The sequence below is a fragment of the Ambystoma mexicanum genome, chromosome 6p (genome assembly GCF_040938575.1).
Source record: "Ambystoma mexicanum isolate Mex_15411 chromosome 6p, UKY_AmexF1_1, whole genome shotgun sequence".
Taxonomy (NCBI): domain Eukaryota; kingdom Metazoa; phylum Chordata; class Amphibia; order Caudata; family Ambystomatidae; genus Ambystoma; species Ambystoma mexicanum.
The window spans coordinates 153,911,909-153,931,465 of NC_090935.1; the positions used below are offsets into that span (position 1 = coordinate 153,911,909).

The 19,557-nt window shown below is 42.6% G+C and overlaps 2 protein-coding genes across 4 annotated transcripts in view; one reads left to right on the forward strand and one right to left on the reverse strand.

Annotated features, from left to right (window-relative positions):
• Positions 1-5,388, reverse strand: part of UBAP1 (ubiquitin associated protein 1) — a 391,833-nt gene extending 386,445 nt beyond the window's left edge. For 2 of the 3 annotated variants that reach the window (XM_069626847.1, XM_069626845.1), the window contains exon 1: positions 5,236-5,364. The gene's annotated coding sequence lies outside the window, so the exon portion shown is untranslated. Of the gene's footprint in view, positions 1-5,235 lie in introns of all 3 variants that reach the window. The other variant, XM_069626846.1, reaches the window with a different exon arrangement.
• A 397-nt stretch (positions 5,389-5,785) lies between these two features.
• The window catches only part of DCAF12 (DDB1 and CUL4 associated factor 12), a 402,526-nt gene continuing 388,754 nt past the window's right edge, over positions 5,786-19,557 (forward strand). Inside the window, exon 1 of the mRNA XM_069626849.1 lies at positions 5,786-6,079. Within this exon, the coding sequence (XP_069482950.1) occupies positions 6,023-6,079 (57 nt within the window). The 5' untranslated portion in view covers positions 5,786-6,022. The remainder of the gene's footprint in view (positions 6,080-19,557) is intronic.

Here is a 19,557-nt window from a genome sequence, read left to right on the forward strand (position 1 = left end):
GCACCAAATTCCTGGGGTTCCACATAAACAAACACCTCTCCTTCAAGACACACTGGCAAAAAGTCAAACCCTTCATCCCTCCAGACACCTTTATCCACCGTTCAAGCACTGGTCCTATCCCACCTGAATGGGGGCCATGCACTCCTCGAAAGTCTCCTGTCATTCCCCGTTGTGCCCAGAGTAATGTCCTACAAACAGCCGCACACCTCATCAAGGGTCTACGCAGATACAACCACATCACCCCGGCCCTCATCGACCTTCACTGGCTCCCACCGCATGCACAAAACACCTTCAAGTCTTGCTGCATCATTTATAAGGCAGTCGCCCTTAAGAAACATAGCTACCTTGTGGAGAAACTCTGCTGCACAATGAGCTTTCCTACACGTTTTTGGATCATCCATTTAAGCATACGGCAACTGCCGCAAAATAATATAGTTCTTGAGCTGGCAGCCCCGTTTCAGTATACCAAGGCTGTGCCTGCCACCCCTCCACACCAACGCAGACAGCAGCTGATCTAAATATTAACATGCTGGTAATCTCCAATTGCACCATTTGGAATCAGTAAAAGTCTGGGCAAAATAAATAGCAATAGCCATCTTCCCAGGGTAGCAATGGGCAATCCAGAAAACAACATGAATTCATAATTCCTGTGTTAGTTTCCAAACTAGTTAAAAAAAGTGGTATGGTTGTGTGCTATTTGTATTCCAGGGTATATACAGGAAATCCAAGACCACATTACCTGCTACACTGGCACAGCACATTTCTTTTCTTTTTTTTTAAAATGTTTATTTAAAATTTTACTACAACAAGAATACATCAATCACAAAGCAAACGCAAATTAAAAGCGGTGAACCATACTGTAAGTAACAGTAAAATACATAAGGAAAGAGAAGGAAAAGAAAAAACAAAATAAATAATTAAAAAAAAAAAAACACCTATCAATATATACATTCCTCTTGCCAATACAGGTTTACATACAGTTATTTACTAATGCAGTTGAAGGAATGCATCCCACACCTTAGCATGTATCCGCAATTTCCTCAATCGCTTATACATCACCCTCTCAATATTTGCCAAGGAATTCATCTCATCAATCCAACCATCTTCAGTTGGCGGGATCCGGGAGTTCCAACCCCTCAAGATCAGTTTCTTGGACACCGAAGCTCCCCTGAACAAAAATTTCTTATCAGACATAGAAAGATCTTCAAGCAACTCACCAGACCCCAGAACCATCATCTTTAAATCAAAATCAATGTTGCAATCCAGGACCCGTAAACACATATTGCAAACCTTGTGCCAAAAGCCCTGTACCCTGACACAATCCCAAAGCATATGTTCAAGAGTTCCAACATCCAAACCACAACACCAACACACATCTGAATCAGACATGCCCCTCCTTTTGAGCTTCTCCGGACACCAGAACACTCTGTTCAGAACTTTATTTTGCCTAGATCGCTCACACAAATTGACCGAACAAAGCTGCACATTCGCACACATCTCATTCCACATTTCAATGGTAATCTCACAATCTAATCTCCTACTCCAATCATCCACCAAGCCAGTATTATCTTTGTAGCTAGCAACCATCCGGCGATACATTTTGCTCGCCACAGACTGACAATCCACCGCCATATTTTCCAAAACCTCAAATCACTCACCTCAATTTCACCAATGCACCTTTTCAATTTCCTGTAATCCGCAACAAACACATTCTCAATATTAAACTCAGCACATAACATATCAAAATCAATCCATTTCCCACCTCTGAAAATATCCTTGATCCAATGAACACCTCCAATAAACCATTCCGACCAAAAGATAGGCTTGCCAGCCTCTGTGATTGATTTATTAAACCAAATCGAAGCCGAAGGTGATGTCTGAGCAGATGAACCACACATGTCATGAACGCCCCTCCACACCTCAAGCAAAAACCCAGACAAAGGAGGTGTCCTACCACGTTTGCTAACAGAAGTAAGTATCGCACGAGGGGCAAGAGGACCCAAAGTACTCGCCTCCGCAACAGCCCAAGCACCCGGAGATACATCCAGAAAAGGTAGCAAAAACTGACAAGAGAAGGCAACATTATATGCCCTAAAATTCGGGACCCCAAGTCCCCCTCTGTCAGCAGGAAGCTGTAACTTCCACAATTTAAGCACAGGAGGTTTCCCATCCCAAAGAATGGATTGCATAGAGACATCAATCATTCTCCAGTAACTTTCCCAAATCTACATAGGAAGCATACTCAAAATATAGTTAATTTTGGGGGTCGTCACCATCTTCAATGCGTTCACCTTACCCCATAATGACAAACGCAAAGCCGACCACCTCAGCGTAGATGACTTCAAGTCACGACAGGCCTCTCCTAGATTTGCTTCCACCATATCATTCACAACCGGAGTCAGCCAAAGCCCCAAATACTTCATTTTGTGAACACACCATTGAAAACCAAAGCCTGTCACCAACGATCTAACAACTCCTCTTAATAGGCAAAGCCTTGTACTTCGACCAATTAATCAAATAACCAGACGCATCATGGAACCTGTTAAAAAAAGTCATCAATGAAAGTAAAGAGACTTCCAAATTCCTCAAAAGGTCATCCGCATACAACCAAGTTTTCTGCTAAACTCCATTAAAAAGGTACACCCTCCAAGGACAAATCATTCTGCAGAGCAATCGTAAGTGGCACAATAGCCAACACAAATAACAAGGTCGAAAGCGGACATCCTTGCCTAGTGCCTCTCCAAAGATTAAAGGTACCAGACAACAAACCGTTCGTCTTAACATTAGCCATAGGACGAGCATACAAAAGCGAGACCCATTAAATAAATTCATCACCTAAATTCATCGCCCTCAGCACGGCAAACATATATTGCCAATTAACACTATCAAAAGCTTTTTCGGCGTCTAAAGAAAACACAGCCACATCCAGTTCCTGGGCCCTAGACATAGTCAATAAAAGATTACAAATGTTGCTAGAAGTCCTACGGTGTTTAATAAAGCCAGATTGATCCGTGTGAACAAGCATCTGAATCAAATACTCAATGCGTAACGCAAGGACTTTAGCACATTTCATCATCATAACAATACTACAGTGTCCTGTTTTGCCCATTTAAGTCCCAGTTCTGTTTTTGTTTGGAATTCTGGATGGTCTTCCCACATGGACAAAAGAAACTCGAGAGCTCTGTATTTTGCCGGTTATCTAACCACTGGCGTGGGTAAATATGTAAACGAGGCTGGCAAAACCATTAGGTTTAGGGTCCTCCCCTCTTGAAATTCTGGGACTTTGCTGACTGGACTCCGCCCCCATACACAGCGGTCATGAGGACATTGCACAATGATAAACAGGGTCTGGGGCTGCATGGCAGAGTACTAAATGCCTGCCAATCATTCCTATAATTTTGTTTAACACTAGCACCATGCTTATCCTTGAACGCTCAAACAAATTATACTGTGATGGGAAATTCCCAACGGAAAGCCCCACACAAGCTAAAATGGTCTACAAAACGTGTATCTACTTCCAAAACAATTAAAGCAAGTTGCAGGTAGCTTATTTTTAACAAAGCAGCACACATGTTTAAAGGGTAACAGAAACAAAACAAAAAAAAAATCATAATACATACATTTGTATAAGAAGTGTAAACTTCATTAAGGAATCAGAATGAGAGACCTTGAACAGGAGGGAGACAGGGCATTTAACCACTCGTCCATCATAGCCACTCATTATCCACACGTGCCCACTTATCCAACCATACACCCATGTTCAATCACTCAAATGTATTTAAAAAAAATAAGCATGGTCCACTTTGCAAGCTGTCTAAACTCATACGGGGCATCACGTTTCAGTTAGTAAATAAAATACTGAGTTATCATTGCAACAATAAGCATTACTTGATGGGTTAGACAGACAAAAACGCTCCTGAACCAGTTGTGGCTGTGCATATATTCTGGCAACTTGCCAATGCTTTTGAAAGTGGGTGTTGTAATGTACTCTTGTCATGTTATGTCACTGGTCTGTGTCTCGAGTCCCAGCTTTATTACCACCAAAGAAACTTCATAATAATGAGCAGTCGTTTTTACATTTCAAACTTTTACTAGAAACACTGGGATTTAACAATGTTTGATCTGTCAGAAACATAAAAAAACCATTGAAACTTGAAGGTAAAACAAGTATTCTACTCAAAGGTGTCTTTCACGTGAAAGCATGATTCTTCCACAACAACGGGTGAAAATGCACAACACGGATTCAGTTGCACTGTTAAGATGAGGCATACTGCTAGGGAATCCTAACCAGCACTGGAATCTTCGTGGACAATAATACATTCTAGACTTCGATCACTTTAACGCAGGCGATTAGACAGAAGAGTCAGATTACAAGGTTTTAAAAAAAGAAATCTGGTGCACCACAGTCATCAGATAGCAGTTGTACAGGATAGCAACAAGGAAAGATAAACTAGGCTCCCTAAAAGAAAGCGTTTCACACACAAAATGAACATTATTCCTCCAGAGGAAGGAGCCACCCCGCCCCAAACCTTTATCTGCTGTCCACTGAATCAGGCTCACCCAACCCAAACACTTTAACACGTGTTAATTACGGTTAAAGTCACGCACCTGGACACATGTCACAGTTGCCCCACGAAGCCGTAAACAACCATTAAATGGCTTAGGCTGGGGAGTATCCAACATTGCAAAGGAGGTGGGGCAAGACATGAAAAAAAAGGCCTGCTACTTTAAACCCCCAAATGCAGTGCTCGCAATTCCATAGGGCCTCATTCGCGCCCCCAAACCGCCCACCCCTTCTACTTTTTTGGTAACATTACTGGCAGATAGCATTTCAACACATAACAAAACCAAAAAAAACTTCAGTATCGTTATAGATGCAAGCTATATTCATTATTTCATAAAGCATGCAACATTAGGCACCCTTCTCACTTCTGAGCACTCCCATAACAATTACTTAAAAGACAAAAATTCCCTGGTAACAGTCCTCCCTCTCTCCCATCAGTGTCTAATAGGTTCACAAGGAAAGGCTCTATTGACGCAAGGAAACGTGAGAGCCTATCTGCTGGCTGAAGCTCCTTGGGACATTGTCCTGGCAGCCAAACACCTTCCCCGTTGGGCACCCTCATTGGAGGTGCCAAACAGGAGAGGTGTCACACTGACAAATGTCCCGGTGAGGCTCTGGGAACGGGGAGAGGGGGTGCAAACTGTCCCCCGCCCTTGGGTTTAGGGACTTACGGAACAGCAGCCGGTAGTGTCTAGTTCCCATCCAGACCATAGCAACTCCCCGCCTACTCTTCTTCACGTGACTTCGGACACGTTCCCTACCATTCACATAGCGTCTGACATCACCATTGCGATTTTCGTGAGCAGGAACCGGCCATAGGTCGATATGTATTACGTCGTGTTGAACGGGGTGTATTTTCCGCGGCAGTCACGTGATATCGCTGCGTTGCTATGGCCTTTTCTCTGACGAGAACCAGCGTACACCCTCTCAAAGTGTAAGGCTTTGCATCCTTTTAAGAAGAGATGTTCCTTCAAGTGTTACCTTGCTGCAACGTGTTTAGCGATTTTAAACATTTTTTTGAAAAGTATGTTATTATTTTAAGCGAACACTATTGAACAGTATCAATATCTATTTTATATAAATATATTCTAAAACGTATTGAAATGTAACTAAATTGTTAATGTTTTATAAACTGCTATTAAAGCATTATCTGTTTTTTTTTAAAGTTACTTGTAAACAATAAAAAAAATTATTTGTAGGCAAACTGAATGGGGGTTCCTTATTCAAGATGGCGGCAGTGTTGGCCTAGTGCTTTTGCAGTTGTGGTTCTGAGCTTCGTACCCTCTACTCTGTGCGACTGGCAGTGGCCGTGGGTGCTGAGAGCTGGAAGTGACCGGGCCGTAATAGATCCTTGGGTGTTTGTCCCAGGGCCCGCAGCACCCGAGATTTAATAGTACATGAGCCAGGACGCACACCCCGCCTTCTCCATGCGGCTCCGAGGCCTCCGCGTCTCCTACCATGGCGAGGAAAACAGTTAGCAGGAAGAGGAAGGCAGCGGCACAGCCGGGCGAGCAGGTAAACTGAGCAAAGGGTGAATGGTACCACTGCCATCATGGGGCGGGCACGCCGATTCCAATGTGAGTGGCAACATCAGGCGCTGACACACGCGGGCAGAAAAAGGGCAGGTGCATCTCTGCGTTTTTCAAGTACCGATGAGCTTGTGTTCACACACCAAACGTGTAGACAATGTAGGGCAGCTGCAGTCAGGACATGATTAATGATAATAGCACATGGATGTCCCCTTCTGAAAAGAGGCTAGCTCTCATGACCCTCCCAGCTAAGGCCTCCAAAACATTACATGTTATGATTATTATTTGCACAAGAGCACTCGGTCACACACACCTTGGGTCTATCTCATCCCCCATGACTATAGGAGTCATGACAACTTACTATTTATTTTATTACCATGTGACTGCAAGCCCCTGCCTACTGTGGATGTGCAACTGGTTGCTTCTATCCAACCCTCATAGAGCTAACAGTAGATCCACTAATAGCAGTAAAGTGACCATCGTTTTATATTCGTTTTTCCACAGAAATGAGTCATGCTGTCTCCCCGAACTATTGATTCATACCAGTGCATTTCAATAAGAGGCTCAAAGTGCACCAGCATCTCCCTGTTACAGCACCACTCTGGTGAACGTTGCAGTGCAAAAATGGCAGTAACTATAAGTGGCTGAGCTTCCAGATCTGCACATCATGATATGTATCATTGTTTTAGCTAATTTATTGAAGTTATATTGGCTAGAGTTATGGTGCTCTCGTTGAAAAGGTATTTTATCTTTCATATATGTCTTTTTTCATTTTACAGAACACACAATTATTGGTTCTGCAATTTTTTTGAGAGGAAACATTCTGGACTAAATGTTCAGTAGTACAAACGTTGCATTTTTCCAATTGCCATTCATGGGACAGTGTTTCATCTGCGCTGCGCTTTTGTTTATTTGCCCGCTGTGTTTTCTGTAGATCGGGGACTAGTCTGAGCTTTTTACATTGTTTCTTTTCAATGTAAAAATGTTTTCATTTCAAGACACACAGTGGCAGGGAGCTCTTGAGAAAGGGCAATACAAGTTTATGAATTGGGTGTTGCTATCCATCACTGATAAGCCCACGCAGGTTTATAGAGAGGCTTTGCCGCTCATGTATTTCACATTAGCAGCTATGGAGTAGAGTCTGGGTGTTCACAATGAGGGTAGGTAACATCCAGGTAATATTTTATTTGGGTTTATACCGCTGCCATTTCCATGGTCTCTGGGTGCTGTGGTGAATCTGAAAGAGAAGGGGATTAGCATGAACAGACACGATGTTGTGGTGCCACTGTTGGCGCCGGTAGAGCCAGGATGAACAGTTTTTGTGCGAATGAGTTCTCTTCATGGTTTGTGATTTCTATACATATATTTTTTTCTCCTGAGGTCTATGTTTCCAAATCGGAGACCTGAAGGAGTAGGGTCATCTGCGCTTTGTGGTGGGTTTTAACAGTTGGTTGGAGAGGTGTAGAGTGTTGACTAAGTTGTGATGGTGCCAAATTATTTGTTTGAGCTGTGATTTTGTTTTGGTGAGTGTGTGTTGATTCAGGTGTATTAAAAGTGAGGTTGTTGGCTGAATTCTATGGACCGATCTGCTGTATGTTTCGTTGGCATGTTGTCTTGTACTTTTTTTTGTTCTAGTTCAAATGTGCTAGCTTGTGAAGGTTCATGTTTCTTTGTTTTGAAGCTGTTTTGGACATTGTGTTCATTTTGATATATCATTTTTTGAAGGTGTTGTGGTGTTCCTGTTTTGCTCATTGTTAGTTTGGGCTTTTGGGTGTAGCTTGCGACACCTATAAGCTGAAACTATGGCATTAAAGTACAGATGGGGAGAAATGGCACATGAGGAGGGACACAGCGTATAGGCGTTGTTTGGTTATTTGCACATCCATTGACTGGCCATTGTGAGGGGTCAGTAATCAGGGCTCGCAAAATCTGCTAGCCCACAAGCATTTTCATGATTCTGTACCTTGCTGGCGAGTATGGGGATGTTAGAAACTTATTTTTCATTTACTGCAAGCACACTTTGTTTGCAGTAAATGGCAAGTACAAGTTTAACTGTGCATGCTTGTCAGCATTGCACCAAATATGAACTTCGCTTATGGCAACATGCACCATTTTACAAAAAGCACTGGTAAATATTGTATACCAGTCACCTTGGGGCAAGTGTATTTCTCTAAGGTCGAATATGTAAATTTAGGAACTCGCTCTGCAGGTCCAGTGGGATTTTTAAGAATGTGCAAGGCCTGGTAATGTGAGGCGGACAACTGCTTGTGATTTTCTCAACATTAGACATTTTATTGATAGCAAAAAGTGCAAAGAAAACCTACTCTACATAGCCTAGGTTCTAAGGGATAATCTAGCATACACAATACTGGCCCTCACACTAAACAATAAAACTTACAAAGCAAATAATAAACAACATAAATGATTATAAAACAATCAATGACTTGGTTAACCCTCACCTGTCCTGGGTATATCCCTTTACCGGGTTTGTCCAAATTCACTCTCCAAGTGTTCATAAAAACGTCTTGAATCAGTTCTTGAAAGTTCCAAAGGAAACAAAAGTTCAGTCAAATAAAAATCCACATGCAACAGTTCTTTATCGATCTGTTGAAAAGTTCCCCTTTCAATCCCAATGAAGAAAATGGCACCAATGGTCTGGCCTGCAGATAAGGTGCGTACTAGGCCTTTTTACTCATGAAAATCCTGTAAATACAACAGCTTTATTATTTTCCTGTGTACATTTACACACAAGTTTAGCACAGCGGGGCAGTGCAAAGGTCGGATTACTTGACACAAACCAGAAAGCTTCTTTTGATTTCTATCTACATGGATGTAATTGCATGCCATGGATAAAAGTCTCTGAAACAGAATGTATTTCTCTGAAGACTTTTAAAAAAAAAAAACTGCACACCGTGATTAAAGAAATGGTTTATTTCCATTTAGCTTCTCCTGTGTTGATGCTCATGGAGCAAACAGAAGCTCTATGAATATTTATTTTCCTTGCATTTTAGATTGGTATTATTAATAAGATGGAAAACTAAGTTGCCATTGAGAATTAACATTTTGTAACAAATTATGCTTTTCTTTCCAGTGAAAGCAAAACTGTATTTTTCAGAGTTCCTGTGCTGTGTGCATAATCATGCATAGGCAGATCATTTTTACACTTCATTTACACTCTAATTATAAAAACAGTGTGTAAAATGATGACTATGCACGGTCTAGTTTACATTCATTCAACCTTGCAGTCAATGGGGTACATTACTATAAAGGGTCAATGGAAGCAGAGTTTTGCTCAAGGGTGAGTGTTTGGCATTACACCAATCACAGGTGTTTTAGCCTCTTAAATCGTCAAGACTACAGTTAAAGCATCCAAAACCTGACTCTCCAGGAAGTGCAAGCGCTGTTCAAAAACAAACAAATGAGTTACATTTTTAATTGAAATAGATACTCAGCAAAACCTACTCCTGTGATACTCCAGATAGGTTTTTTACTTTATGTAGCGCTTCATACATGTTTCGTCCAACATCTAGGCACTGTGACTATTATACCTCAGTCGATACTCAGTTAACCGACCGCTAAAGGATGTTAGCCAATAAGATAGCTCAGCCATTTGAGCACTTCTTGCTGCAATCTGTGCATGATCTGTAGGGTGTGGGTTCGAACCCCGGCAGGGCCAACTCAGCCTTTTTATCCTTTCCAGGTCGATTAAAGGAGTACTGACTTCGGTTTGGTGATCATTATGATAAATATGTTCCAAGTACAGCGCTTTGCCAAAAGCGCTATCTAAATAACCATTTGACCATGAGATTAGATATAGAATTTAGCATGGAGTCCTTGCCTCCCTGCACTGTTGTATCATAATATTGGCATACCATTAGGTAGTAATAGCTCCAGGAAATGAGGACTTTCATTAAACATCAACAGACAATTCTGCTACCTCCAAAACACACAATACAATTCATGCTTGCGTTATAATGTAATTGGCTAGGTTATTGTGTTTTCAACCTTTAAATATATACAAGGGAGATCAAATGGGCAGACCTTCGAGAAATAATGAAAGGTGCATTCTGTCACAATGCAAAATGCTGCCACATAGTAATGAGTTCCATACATTTTTTGCACAGGACGGCTGGATTGCACATACATTTTACTCTCCTGCAAAGGAGAAAAGTCATTTTTACTCTCTTAAAATCACATTTACTCTCAAAGTTTAAAAATAGGGAGTAAAATACTCCCACCTCAAAATCCTATCTGGAGCACTGGCAATGGTAATCCTGGATGGACTAAATATAGTTCAAAATACAAAAGTACTGCTTCTTCTTCAATCACTGTCCATATGTTTGTAGCCGCTGCAGCGTCTTTAATATCATTTGTCAGGATTCTTCTTCTTAGGGTGTTTGATCTCCGCTCGACAACTTCTTTCTGCTGTTTTCACTGTGGAAACAAGCTCCTTTGGGCCACAGTATTCCACTGCTTCAATATAATGTTCTGACAATTTTATAGACTACAACAGTTCTATTAGCTTGACTTCTACTTGGTACTTGATGATTGTTAGGCAACTTAAAGGCAATGCTCTTAGACCTCCATAAGTAGGCAAGGCAATCTTCCTTCCTATGCCATAGGAAAGGGACAGCCTCTTCCATCTGTCTTACTGTTAACAATATAATCTGTCTTGGCTTCCAAAACTGTTTCTCTCTCAGCTTCAACAGTATCAGCCTTACAGGTTATGAACTGAATCTTCTCAAACGCACCCAGCTCCCTTTCCTAGCTTCATGCACACTTTCTTGGTTCCAGTACCTACCGTAAAGCTGTATTGGCATTCTTCCAGCTTTGAATTTTCTTGTCATCTTTGTATCGGATGACTCTGGATCTTTAACAACTTCAAAAGACATGTGGTTAGATGCTAATAGGACTGGTTTCGCTGTAGAAAGGATTTGCCTACTGGCTTGGGTAATGCTTGCTCTTCTCTTTACTTCAGCAACGTCTACAATTGGAGAATACTGGTTCTGGATGTTATAAGATTCAAACTTCACAAGAAAAACAGATTTAGATATACACGACCACTCTTTGAGGAATATTTTTAACTTCAAAGAACTGTATGGACTTGCATTCCCTTTCATTCATACAGAGTGTTACTTTGGCTCTTGTCGGGAATCCTCATTGACACATCAAAAGTACCAATGATAAAGGATTTTTTAGGTAGCACCCAAAAAAGAACTTGTTGTCCATTTGGTATTAGAACTTTTCTATTTCTTCCACAACACACGTTTTTTATTTGTACCAAACACATTTTCTTTAAAAGCAATTCATATATACACAATCTATGGTCCTTCTTCAGACCGTCATACAAATCTATATCCCGTGTAATAACTTAGCATTTCATTTCCGACACACAATAAACAGTGATACACAGTTGAGATCTATAACTACATAAATCTCTCCTCGCAGTGCAGTATATAGTAACCCTGCCAAGTCCAGGATACATTTATGTGTATGTTTTTTGTAGGACCTGCCCTTTGTTGCAGTGTCAATTGTTGTTGTCTTTAAATGTCAACACAGTGTGTTTCGGCCTTCTCAAGCACTGCAATAGGGATTCCGCAGATATGCCGCCCTCATCAGTACGAGTTCAATTTACATAGACAAGTATGTGTTTTGTCTTATCAGTAGTTGCCCAACCTTGAGGGGGGAACCAATAGACGTAAGGTGTAGATCTAGTCCTGTCCAGAATGATTTGGTCCACCGTTCCTCACTCGAAACAAACATCTCTCTGTCTGGTATCAAGTTTTAGAAAAATAGGAAACTGGTGTTTAATAGCAGTGCCTGGCAAATGCCTAATATTTATACACAAGCCATTGCTTGGTATTAACAATGACTTTGGTGAAGGACACACGCAGTGCTCATAAATCATGTGCCTTGAAGGCAGCGCCCCTTAAGACATTTTTATTACACCAATAGCGTGTTTACAACTCCAATTAAGTCATTACCTCTCAGACAGCTTTGAGAAAACACTAGCGCGCCCTTTGAGTACAACGTTTGATGGTACAGCTTGATTAAAGCGAACTCAATGAGTTCCCACAAGGAGGTGTTTTGGGAAGGAACTGGGTGGGAATGACAATGGACTGTCAATGGGTGGACAAACAAGTACAAACCTTGTGACCCTCAGTTGCCATTTCTCCCTCTCTGTACTCTAATGCAATAGTTTTGGCTTATCGATGGCACTAAAGCGCCACCTAATAGCCCAAACTAATAAGGACTAAGAAACTGATGAGACTGTTTAGAAAATTTCGCAGCCACCTTTGAATTGATATTTTACAAACACACTATAAGAGCAGTACACCAAAAAACAAAAGGAAAGCTATGTAATTGGCAGAAAACGGCAAATGGTTATGCATTAGTTGTTTTTTTTGTACACGTAGCTATTATATTGCAATTTTAATTTGTTAAATGCTGTATCTTGCAAATTAAAATTGGGTTCACATTAATACTGAACATTTATTTTTGACAAAAAATAGTTTAAGAAGGTCTTAAGGGAGTTTTCTAAAAGTCCTACTTTATAGCAGGACTTCAGTAAACTATCCCAGTGGTTTGTAGATCCCCAACTCTTAGTATCAGTCTGTGCTGCTGGAACCGTGGTAGTGTGGCAGAGCAGTCAGGCTTATCTGAGGAGGAAGATGTGAGCTGTAGGTAAGTACACTGAATCTTACTACGCACTACAATATCAAAGCAGTACTTACACATGAATGTATATTAAAATATAGATTTATTTTACACCAGAATCACTTTTAATTACTTATCACATATAACCAAAACACATAGGAATACTTTTCAAAGGCAGTGCTTGGTTTGTAGTTGCTTGCGGTACACTTGTTAGAGATTTTGACAGTAATGGCCGTTCTACTGTATTATCGGTAATAACGCGCACTCGCGAATCTTAGAAGAAATACAGTAAAGGCATTTACTCTGCATACACATATAAGATAGATCTTTTGTGAAGGAAAACCGTTGCTTAATGTTAACCTAGCAGAGCTTTGCGTTCTAGAGGCAGTTTCTACGCACAGCAAGTCTTTTTAAAGACCAAAAGGCAACCGAGCTAAAAGTCAGTTTGGTGAGGCTCAGTCTTGTTACAGCAGCAGAAGTCAAAAGTTCCTGTGAATACTTTCTAATCTCTATGAAGGGAGATATAAGAAGGCTTAACCAATGTTGCAGACCCTGTTAAGGGTTCGCTAAGGCAACACAAGCAGCAGCTTGAGTCAGAGGCAAGAGGGGGTACCCTGGAAACCCCTGGGTGCCCTCCAACACCCTGAAACGACTTCACGGATTACGGTAAGCAATACCTTTCTCCCCACAGCACCTAAGGTTAGAAGAAAAGACTGTGGTTGGATTCTCCTAGATGTGGCGTCACTGGACTCGCCCACCGGATTACTTTGTCTGATGATGAAAGCCAGGAAAATGGATGGGATCTGCAGCAGTCTTGAGAGAGTACCTGGGGCATGGTTTCCTTCAATTTATCGGCTCACTCTGTGGATTTGGCACCTTTTCAGGAGCACCAACAAAGGACGTGATTCGCTTGGTCAATCTTCTTCGCTTCTCACTGTCCCACACTCTGCTGCGGTGGTCTGGGCGAGTTGGATCGGATCTCTGGAGTACTCTTATGGGTACGGCATAGAGTTGGACGAGTTGGGCCTTTCCTCGACGATGCACTCGGAATGGGCAGCAGGTCTCCTGGTAATGGGGGTTCTCGGCTCTGGAAATTCTCGAGAGTCGGCTCAAACAAAGTTCGTCTTGGGACTGGTTGTCCCCACCAGTCAAAGGGAACGAGTCCTCTTCGTAGCTCCTCTGTCGCACAGAAAATGGGGTCACGACAGCAATGGCCGCTTCACGGTGTTGCAAAGCGTCTGCAGCTGTCTCTGGTCGTCTTCTTCTTTGGTTACTTCAGCCTCCCTGGGTCGACTTGCTTTACACTGCAGAAGCCTCACCTTTTTATCCAGTTCCAGCACTCACTCCTCTGCAATCTTCCTTAGCAGTTTACAGAAAGGGGTGTTTGGCTGTCCAATCAGGACAGACAGACCCCTGGTGGGAGCTGGTCCCATTCAGGCACTTTGGCAGACAAAGCATAGGGTGGTGGAAGACTCCTCCCCATTTCCTGCCTGTCCAGACTCTCTGGAGCCTATGCAGGGACACCCAAAGGATCTCGCCAAAGGCAAAACACACACACCGGCCTACCCCAAACCCCCAGGATGGTTGAAGAATGGCTGACAAAGAGCAACCATGCTAGTAATGGCAAAAAAAGAACGGGCCCGTGCTTGAGTTGGCACTGCAGAGGCTATGGACATAGCCTGTGGTAGAAAAACTGTACAGTAGTTGGCAGGGCACGTCCACTGCCACCAGCCATAACTAGGAGATGATCTGCCTGACATAAAAGTCACAGGAGCAGAGTTATGGGGGATACTAAGTATCCCTTTGGCACTCCACCTAAGCGGTGTGTGCCAATCTCTCAGAATAAACAGTTTTTAGGAGAGATACTAAGTACCGTTCTATCCTTGAGAACTTTAGTTGCTCCAGGACAACTAATAAATGCAGCCCACTTCTCCTCTCAAGCCACAGCTTTGATCGAGTCCTTTCTCAAAGGCAGACTCATGAGTCTTCTCGGACAGTGCCTGTGCTTCTACCACCACGATACATTGTGGAGTCCCATAGGGCTCATGTACCGCTCCTACCTTGTATAAAATGTTCACCCTCCCCCTCTTCAATGACCTTGATCGCTGTGACATAGCCTACACAAACTATGCTGACAACACACAAGTCATCCTCCCTCTATCTGGTATCTACCAACAAGACGCTGCAGCACTAACCAAAATCTACACAACCATCCAAACTTGGATGGCTGCCAATGGCCTCTGTCTCAATAGAGACAAAACAGAGATCCTTGTGGTAGGCACCAAAGAAACTGTCAATAAGCTCTCCCCCCCAATATAGCACCTTCAACATCGACAATACCACCATTACTGCATCCTCGGTAGTAAAAACTCTTGGAGTGTATCTTGACGCCTCCCTGTCTATGACACGTCGGGTTAGTGCCAGAGCCTCATCCGCTGCACTCTCCACAAAGATCATCAACGCTGTTAAGCCTTTCCTCTTAATCAAAAACCACCTGTCTATTGCTAGAACCACTGTAGGCTCCAAGCTTGACTACTGCACTGCCCTCTTCCTAGGCACTTCTGCCTTAACATTAACAAGCTCCAAGTTACCCAAAATAATGCCCTCAGAGCAGCTCTGAAAATTACTAAAAGGGAACATATCTCACAAGCAAGGAAAGATGCACACTGGCTGCCAATCAGAGAACGTATTCTCTTTAAAGCCATGGCCATTACACACAAATGTCTGTCTCTCAATGCCCCTCCCTCCCTACCTTTCTGACAGAATCACCACTCACGCCTCCACCAGACCCATCAGAACACATCTCTCTAATCTAATATATGTACCCACATTCAAAAGAACAAAAGCAGGAGGCTCCAGCTTTCAACACCTAGCCCCCAAAAATTGGAACGCCCTCCCCACGGCACTTAGAAATGAAATATCTTACCACGTCTTCCGCAAAATGCTGTAAACCAAACTGTTCAATTAAAGGCATGGTCTAGTAAAATTTTTTATTGTCCCTACGGGTCGGCCATGTTTTTTTAAGCCTAAGTGGCTCGATTTTAGAAAACTTTCCTATGGACCTTACCCGAGTTTTCGTCCATTAAACGCACGTGAAAACAAGCACCAGGGAACCGCCATTTTCTGATAATCCTATCTTTTCCCCGATTGCCCTGGCTGGCCTGCTTTTGCGGCACTAAATCAATTCCCCCGCCCCGGAGCCTGACATTATCAAAACATTCATATTCCCCGCCTCTCCCCGTGACGTTACTGTGCTGCGAAGGCAAACGCGCCCAGTCGTCTTCTGCGCGACTCCACACAGAACCCGGAAACCAACACAGATCAACTCACAACACAGCGCGCCACAATTCGGAATATGAAACTGTACTTTAAAATGAAACAGCAACACGGTACATTTGGTAAAGTACATTTATTTGACCTTAAATGTTTAGAGAATATTCAGCAATTGCCATATGAACTCCGGAAGCCATTTATTTTCTTTTATCTGTATCCGCAATAACTGTTCCATTTCATCTTGAGTCATGCGCTGTTCCTTCATGGTACACAGGGTGTTCATTTTCGTAAAAAGAATCGCTTTGGAAGCACGGTGAACCGCAAGCCTGTTCCATCAACTAGGCACTAGTCCAGCCTAAAGGTGGTTATGTTGCTTCTAGCCACTAGTACAGCGTAAGGGCATGTGGGCCCTTGGCGATCGTCCCATAATATGGTGATCGTGCTCCAGTTGTTGACACGAAGCTGCAGGTGTCTGCTGAAGAATCCATTCGCCGGTGTCTCAAACAGATGGCAGTGGCAGAATGGGATCAAATACCTGTTATGAAAATAAAAAAATGATAATTAGTCTCGCTAGCCGAAATTCATTAATATTACTCATTTTATTTATTACGGCCGATCAGAAACTATTTGCTTGCAAGGATAGTTCAATGGAGTATGTTCGTCTCTAAAATCAATGCGAAAAGTAACGAGATAAATCGAGGCCAACACACAATGATAAACGACAGTTAGTCTACATGCGTGAGGAATGATATGATATGGCATTTGTAACGCGCCTATACTCGTGTTTCTAGGCGTGACGAGGCAGGTGGGGAACAAGGACAGACAGACAACGATCCTACTAGGCCAGGTGTCTTTCTGATCGCGCATGGGGAAGGGCTGTACATGGTTAGTTGAATACAAATTAAATAATAGGGCCAGCTGGTGGCAAGTGCAAGGTAAATGCCGGGAGAAGGGGCTGAAGGATACAGAGACAGTCCCGTAGTGCAGGTAGGCAGTGCAGGGAAAAGTGGCTGGGCCAAGGACCGAGATCGGTGAGACCAGTGGACCTGCATGCCCATGTGCCCACTACGAACAGTTTTACTTGCTTTTCCTAGCTCTTCATTCATTCATTTATTCATGCATTCATTCATTAAATCTTCATTCCGGTATAAAAGCGTGTAAAGATGTACTTACATTATATTTGAAATTTCCATTGTGTCTCTTCGTAATGCAGTCTGTAAAACGGACCGTGCTCTTGACAACGATTTTTCGTATACTGACCTAAAATGAAACTCTGTCTAGTTTCTGAATTTTCTGTCTTATCGTCTCTTACGTTATTGCGCACTCCCTTCAAATGTAGTTCTTTCGGCATGGTCCCTGTCTCAAGGTCAAAAAACAATAGACCCTTATACTTCCAGTGCGACTTGTGGGCCTCATCTGGGCGCTGTCCTTCGCATTCTTTATTTGCAACATCACGTAGTATAGGCATCTGTGAGAACTTGAAGTTTAGAATCCGTTTATGTAGTGCGCCTCAATGTGCAAATGCGAACTGGCTTCTCTCCCAAATGCCACGGCCCGCTTGGCTGGCGAGTTCCAAGTGCCCCAATTTTGTCCCCGTTGTCTGCAAGCTTTGCAGCCCAAATTGAGACATTTAATTTTTGGCGGAAGGTCAGGGAAAGTATAAAGTACCACAGGAGCTGAGTTAAAAGTGAGATTTATTTGTTTGTTTGTTTGTTTTTTATTATTTGCAATGCGCAAGCCTCCCCTCCGTTAACAGAGCGCAGCATTTACATTTACATGAGATGAGACATGAGAAAAATATATACATGCACATATGTGAGGTGAATAGAGAGAATTCAAAGATGACATCCAGCTTGTTCGCCTCCCATGATGGTGAAGGTAGGGGTTAGGTTTACAGGTACACTGTACAATAACATTTATTTACAAAAAGGCAATCGTATTGCAATTATTTAAATCGGGATTTGTACTTCACAATCAGCTGTGCTTCGGGTGGGCATGGCACAGTCGCAATGTTCGGTGGCAATGGATCACTGCTCTGCACAGAAACGTCCAAAATTCCATATCTGTGCTTCTCTAACACAGCAACAGTAAGGTCTTTCACAAAGTCGAACTGCATTTCATCATAGACTGGTTTGATCACCCATTGCTTACTTCGTTTTGAAAACACCTTAGTGTAGCGAGGCATCCTTACTTTACCCCTAGTCCTAGATTGTTCACGTCCGACATTGCTGTTATGGGCCAAGACCGCTAGTAGAGTGCAATGTTTCATGCCCCGAAAGCTAAAATGCAAGCGCTTTGGCCTGTACTTTAGGCACATATTGTGGAACACCTCCAAATCTCCTGTGTGACAGAATTCTGTCAGTCCTCTCAAATCTCTTGATAGAGTTTTGTCGAAAACAATCTTCTCAATGGCTTTGTGTGTCGGTGAAGATGGAATCAACCACTTCCGCTTCCGTGCCTTCCTCTGGGGACAAAGGGCCATGTTCACATTGGTGGAAATGTTCATTTGCTGTCCAGCGGTGAACGTTGGTACAGTGGTGCATCAGTGACCGCCATTTTTCAGTAGTATTTCAACTGACCCCTCACAAGTTTTTGAGCTCCACCAAAGATGGTTGGTGATAGAATGTGACCACTGCAAAATACTTTCAAAACCTTTTTTTTCCCTGCAGCCGAGATTTTCTTATTGATTGATTTAGCAAGATGCCATACGTCAAATTGATGTTTAATATGTGGGAACTGCTCTCTCATTGTCTTGGCATTTCGAAACGTGTCTATCCGTGGTTATGAGGTCGATGTGCATTCCACTCGATTGTAGATATTCCACTGATTTTATAAAACCTAGTTTCTCCATGGCCACTGAGGATGTACATTGTGTTACCGGCACGACCACCAAACTCACAATTTTCTTACTATCCATGTCCTGAAAGTGGTAGGTGCAGTACTTGGCAGAAAATCCAGGGCTGTCGCACTGTCCATCTCCGGCTAGCCTGAATCGTTTGCCTTCGAATGTACTTGCTAGAGACAATTGTTCAATTTTCCAAGCATCACTAATGGCCGGAAACAGATAATCACATTGGTATATGTAGTACAGCGCTTTAGAAATGAAATGGAGTCCCACAAACTGAAAGAAAGCCTCTAACTTTCTAAAACAGGAGCCACTAAAAAGTGATGCAGCTGCACACAGTAGATTGCCTGCTGGCAGTTTCCGCAGCATCGGTTGTGCAGACCACGAGAACCTATGATTTAATCTACAGGCGGCATTTATTTTGACGTTACTGCCTTTTATTTGACGAGTCACATTAATCAATGGCTTCCCACATACTTTCCCTGTAATGGAATGCACACATTTCAGCACACTTATAATTTCCATCAAACAACTGTCGAATACAATGTATTTGCTCTCTTTCATTAGACTGTCATCCTGCATCAACGTTGTTTCGGCCGTGGCCTTTGGATACAAACAAAACTGCACATGTTTTAGTAGGCATCAGAGTGCCTTACGTTACAACGACGGATGTGCTATTACTATTGACC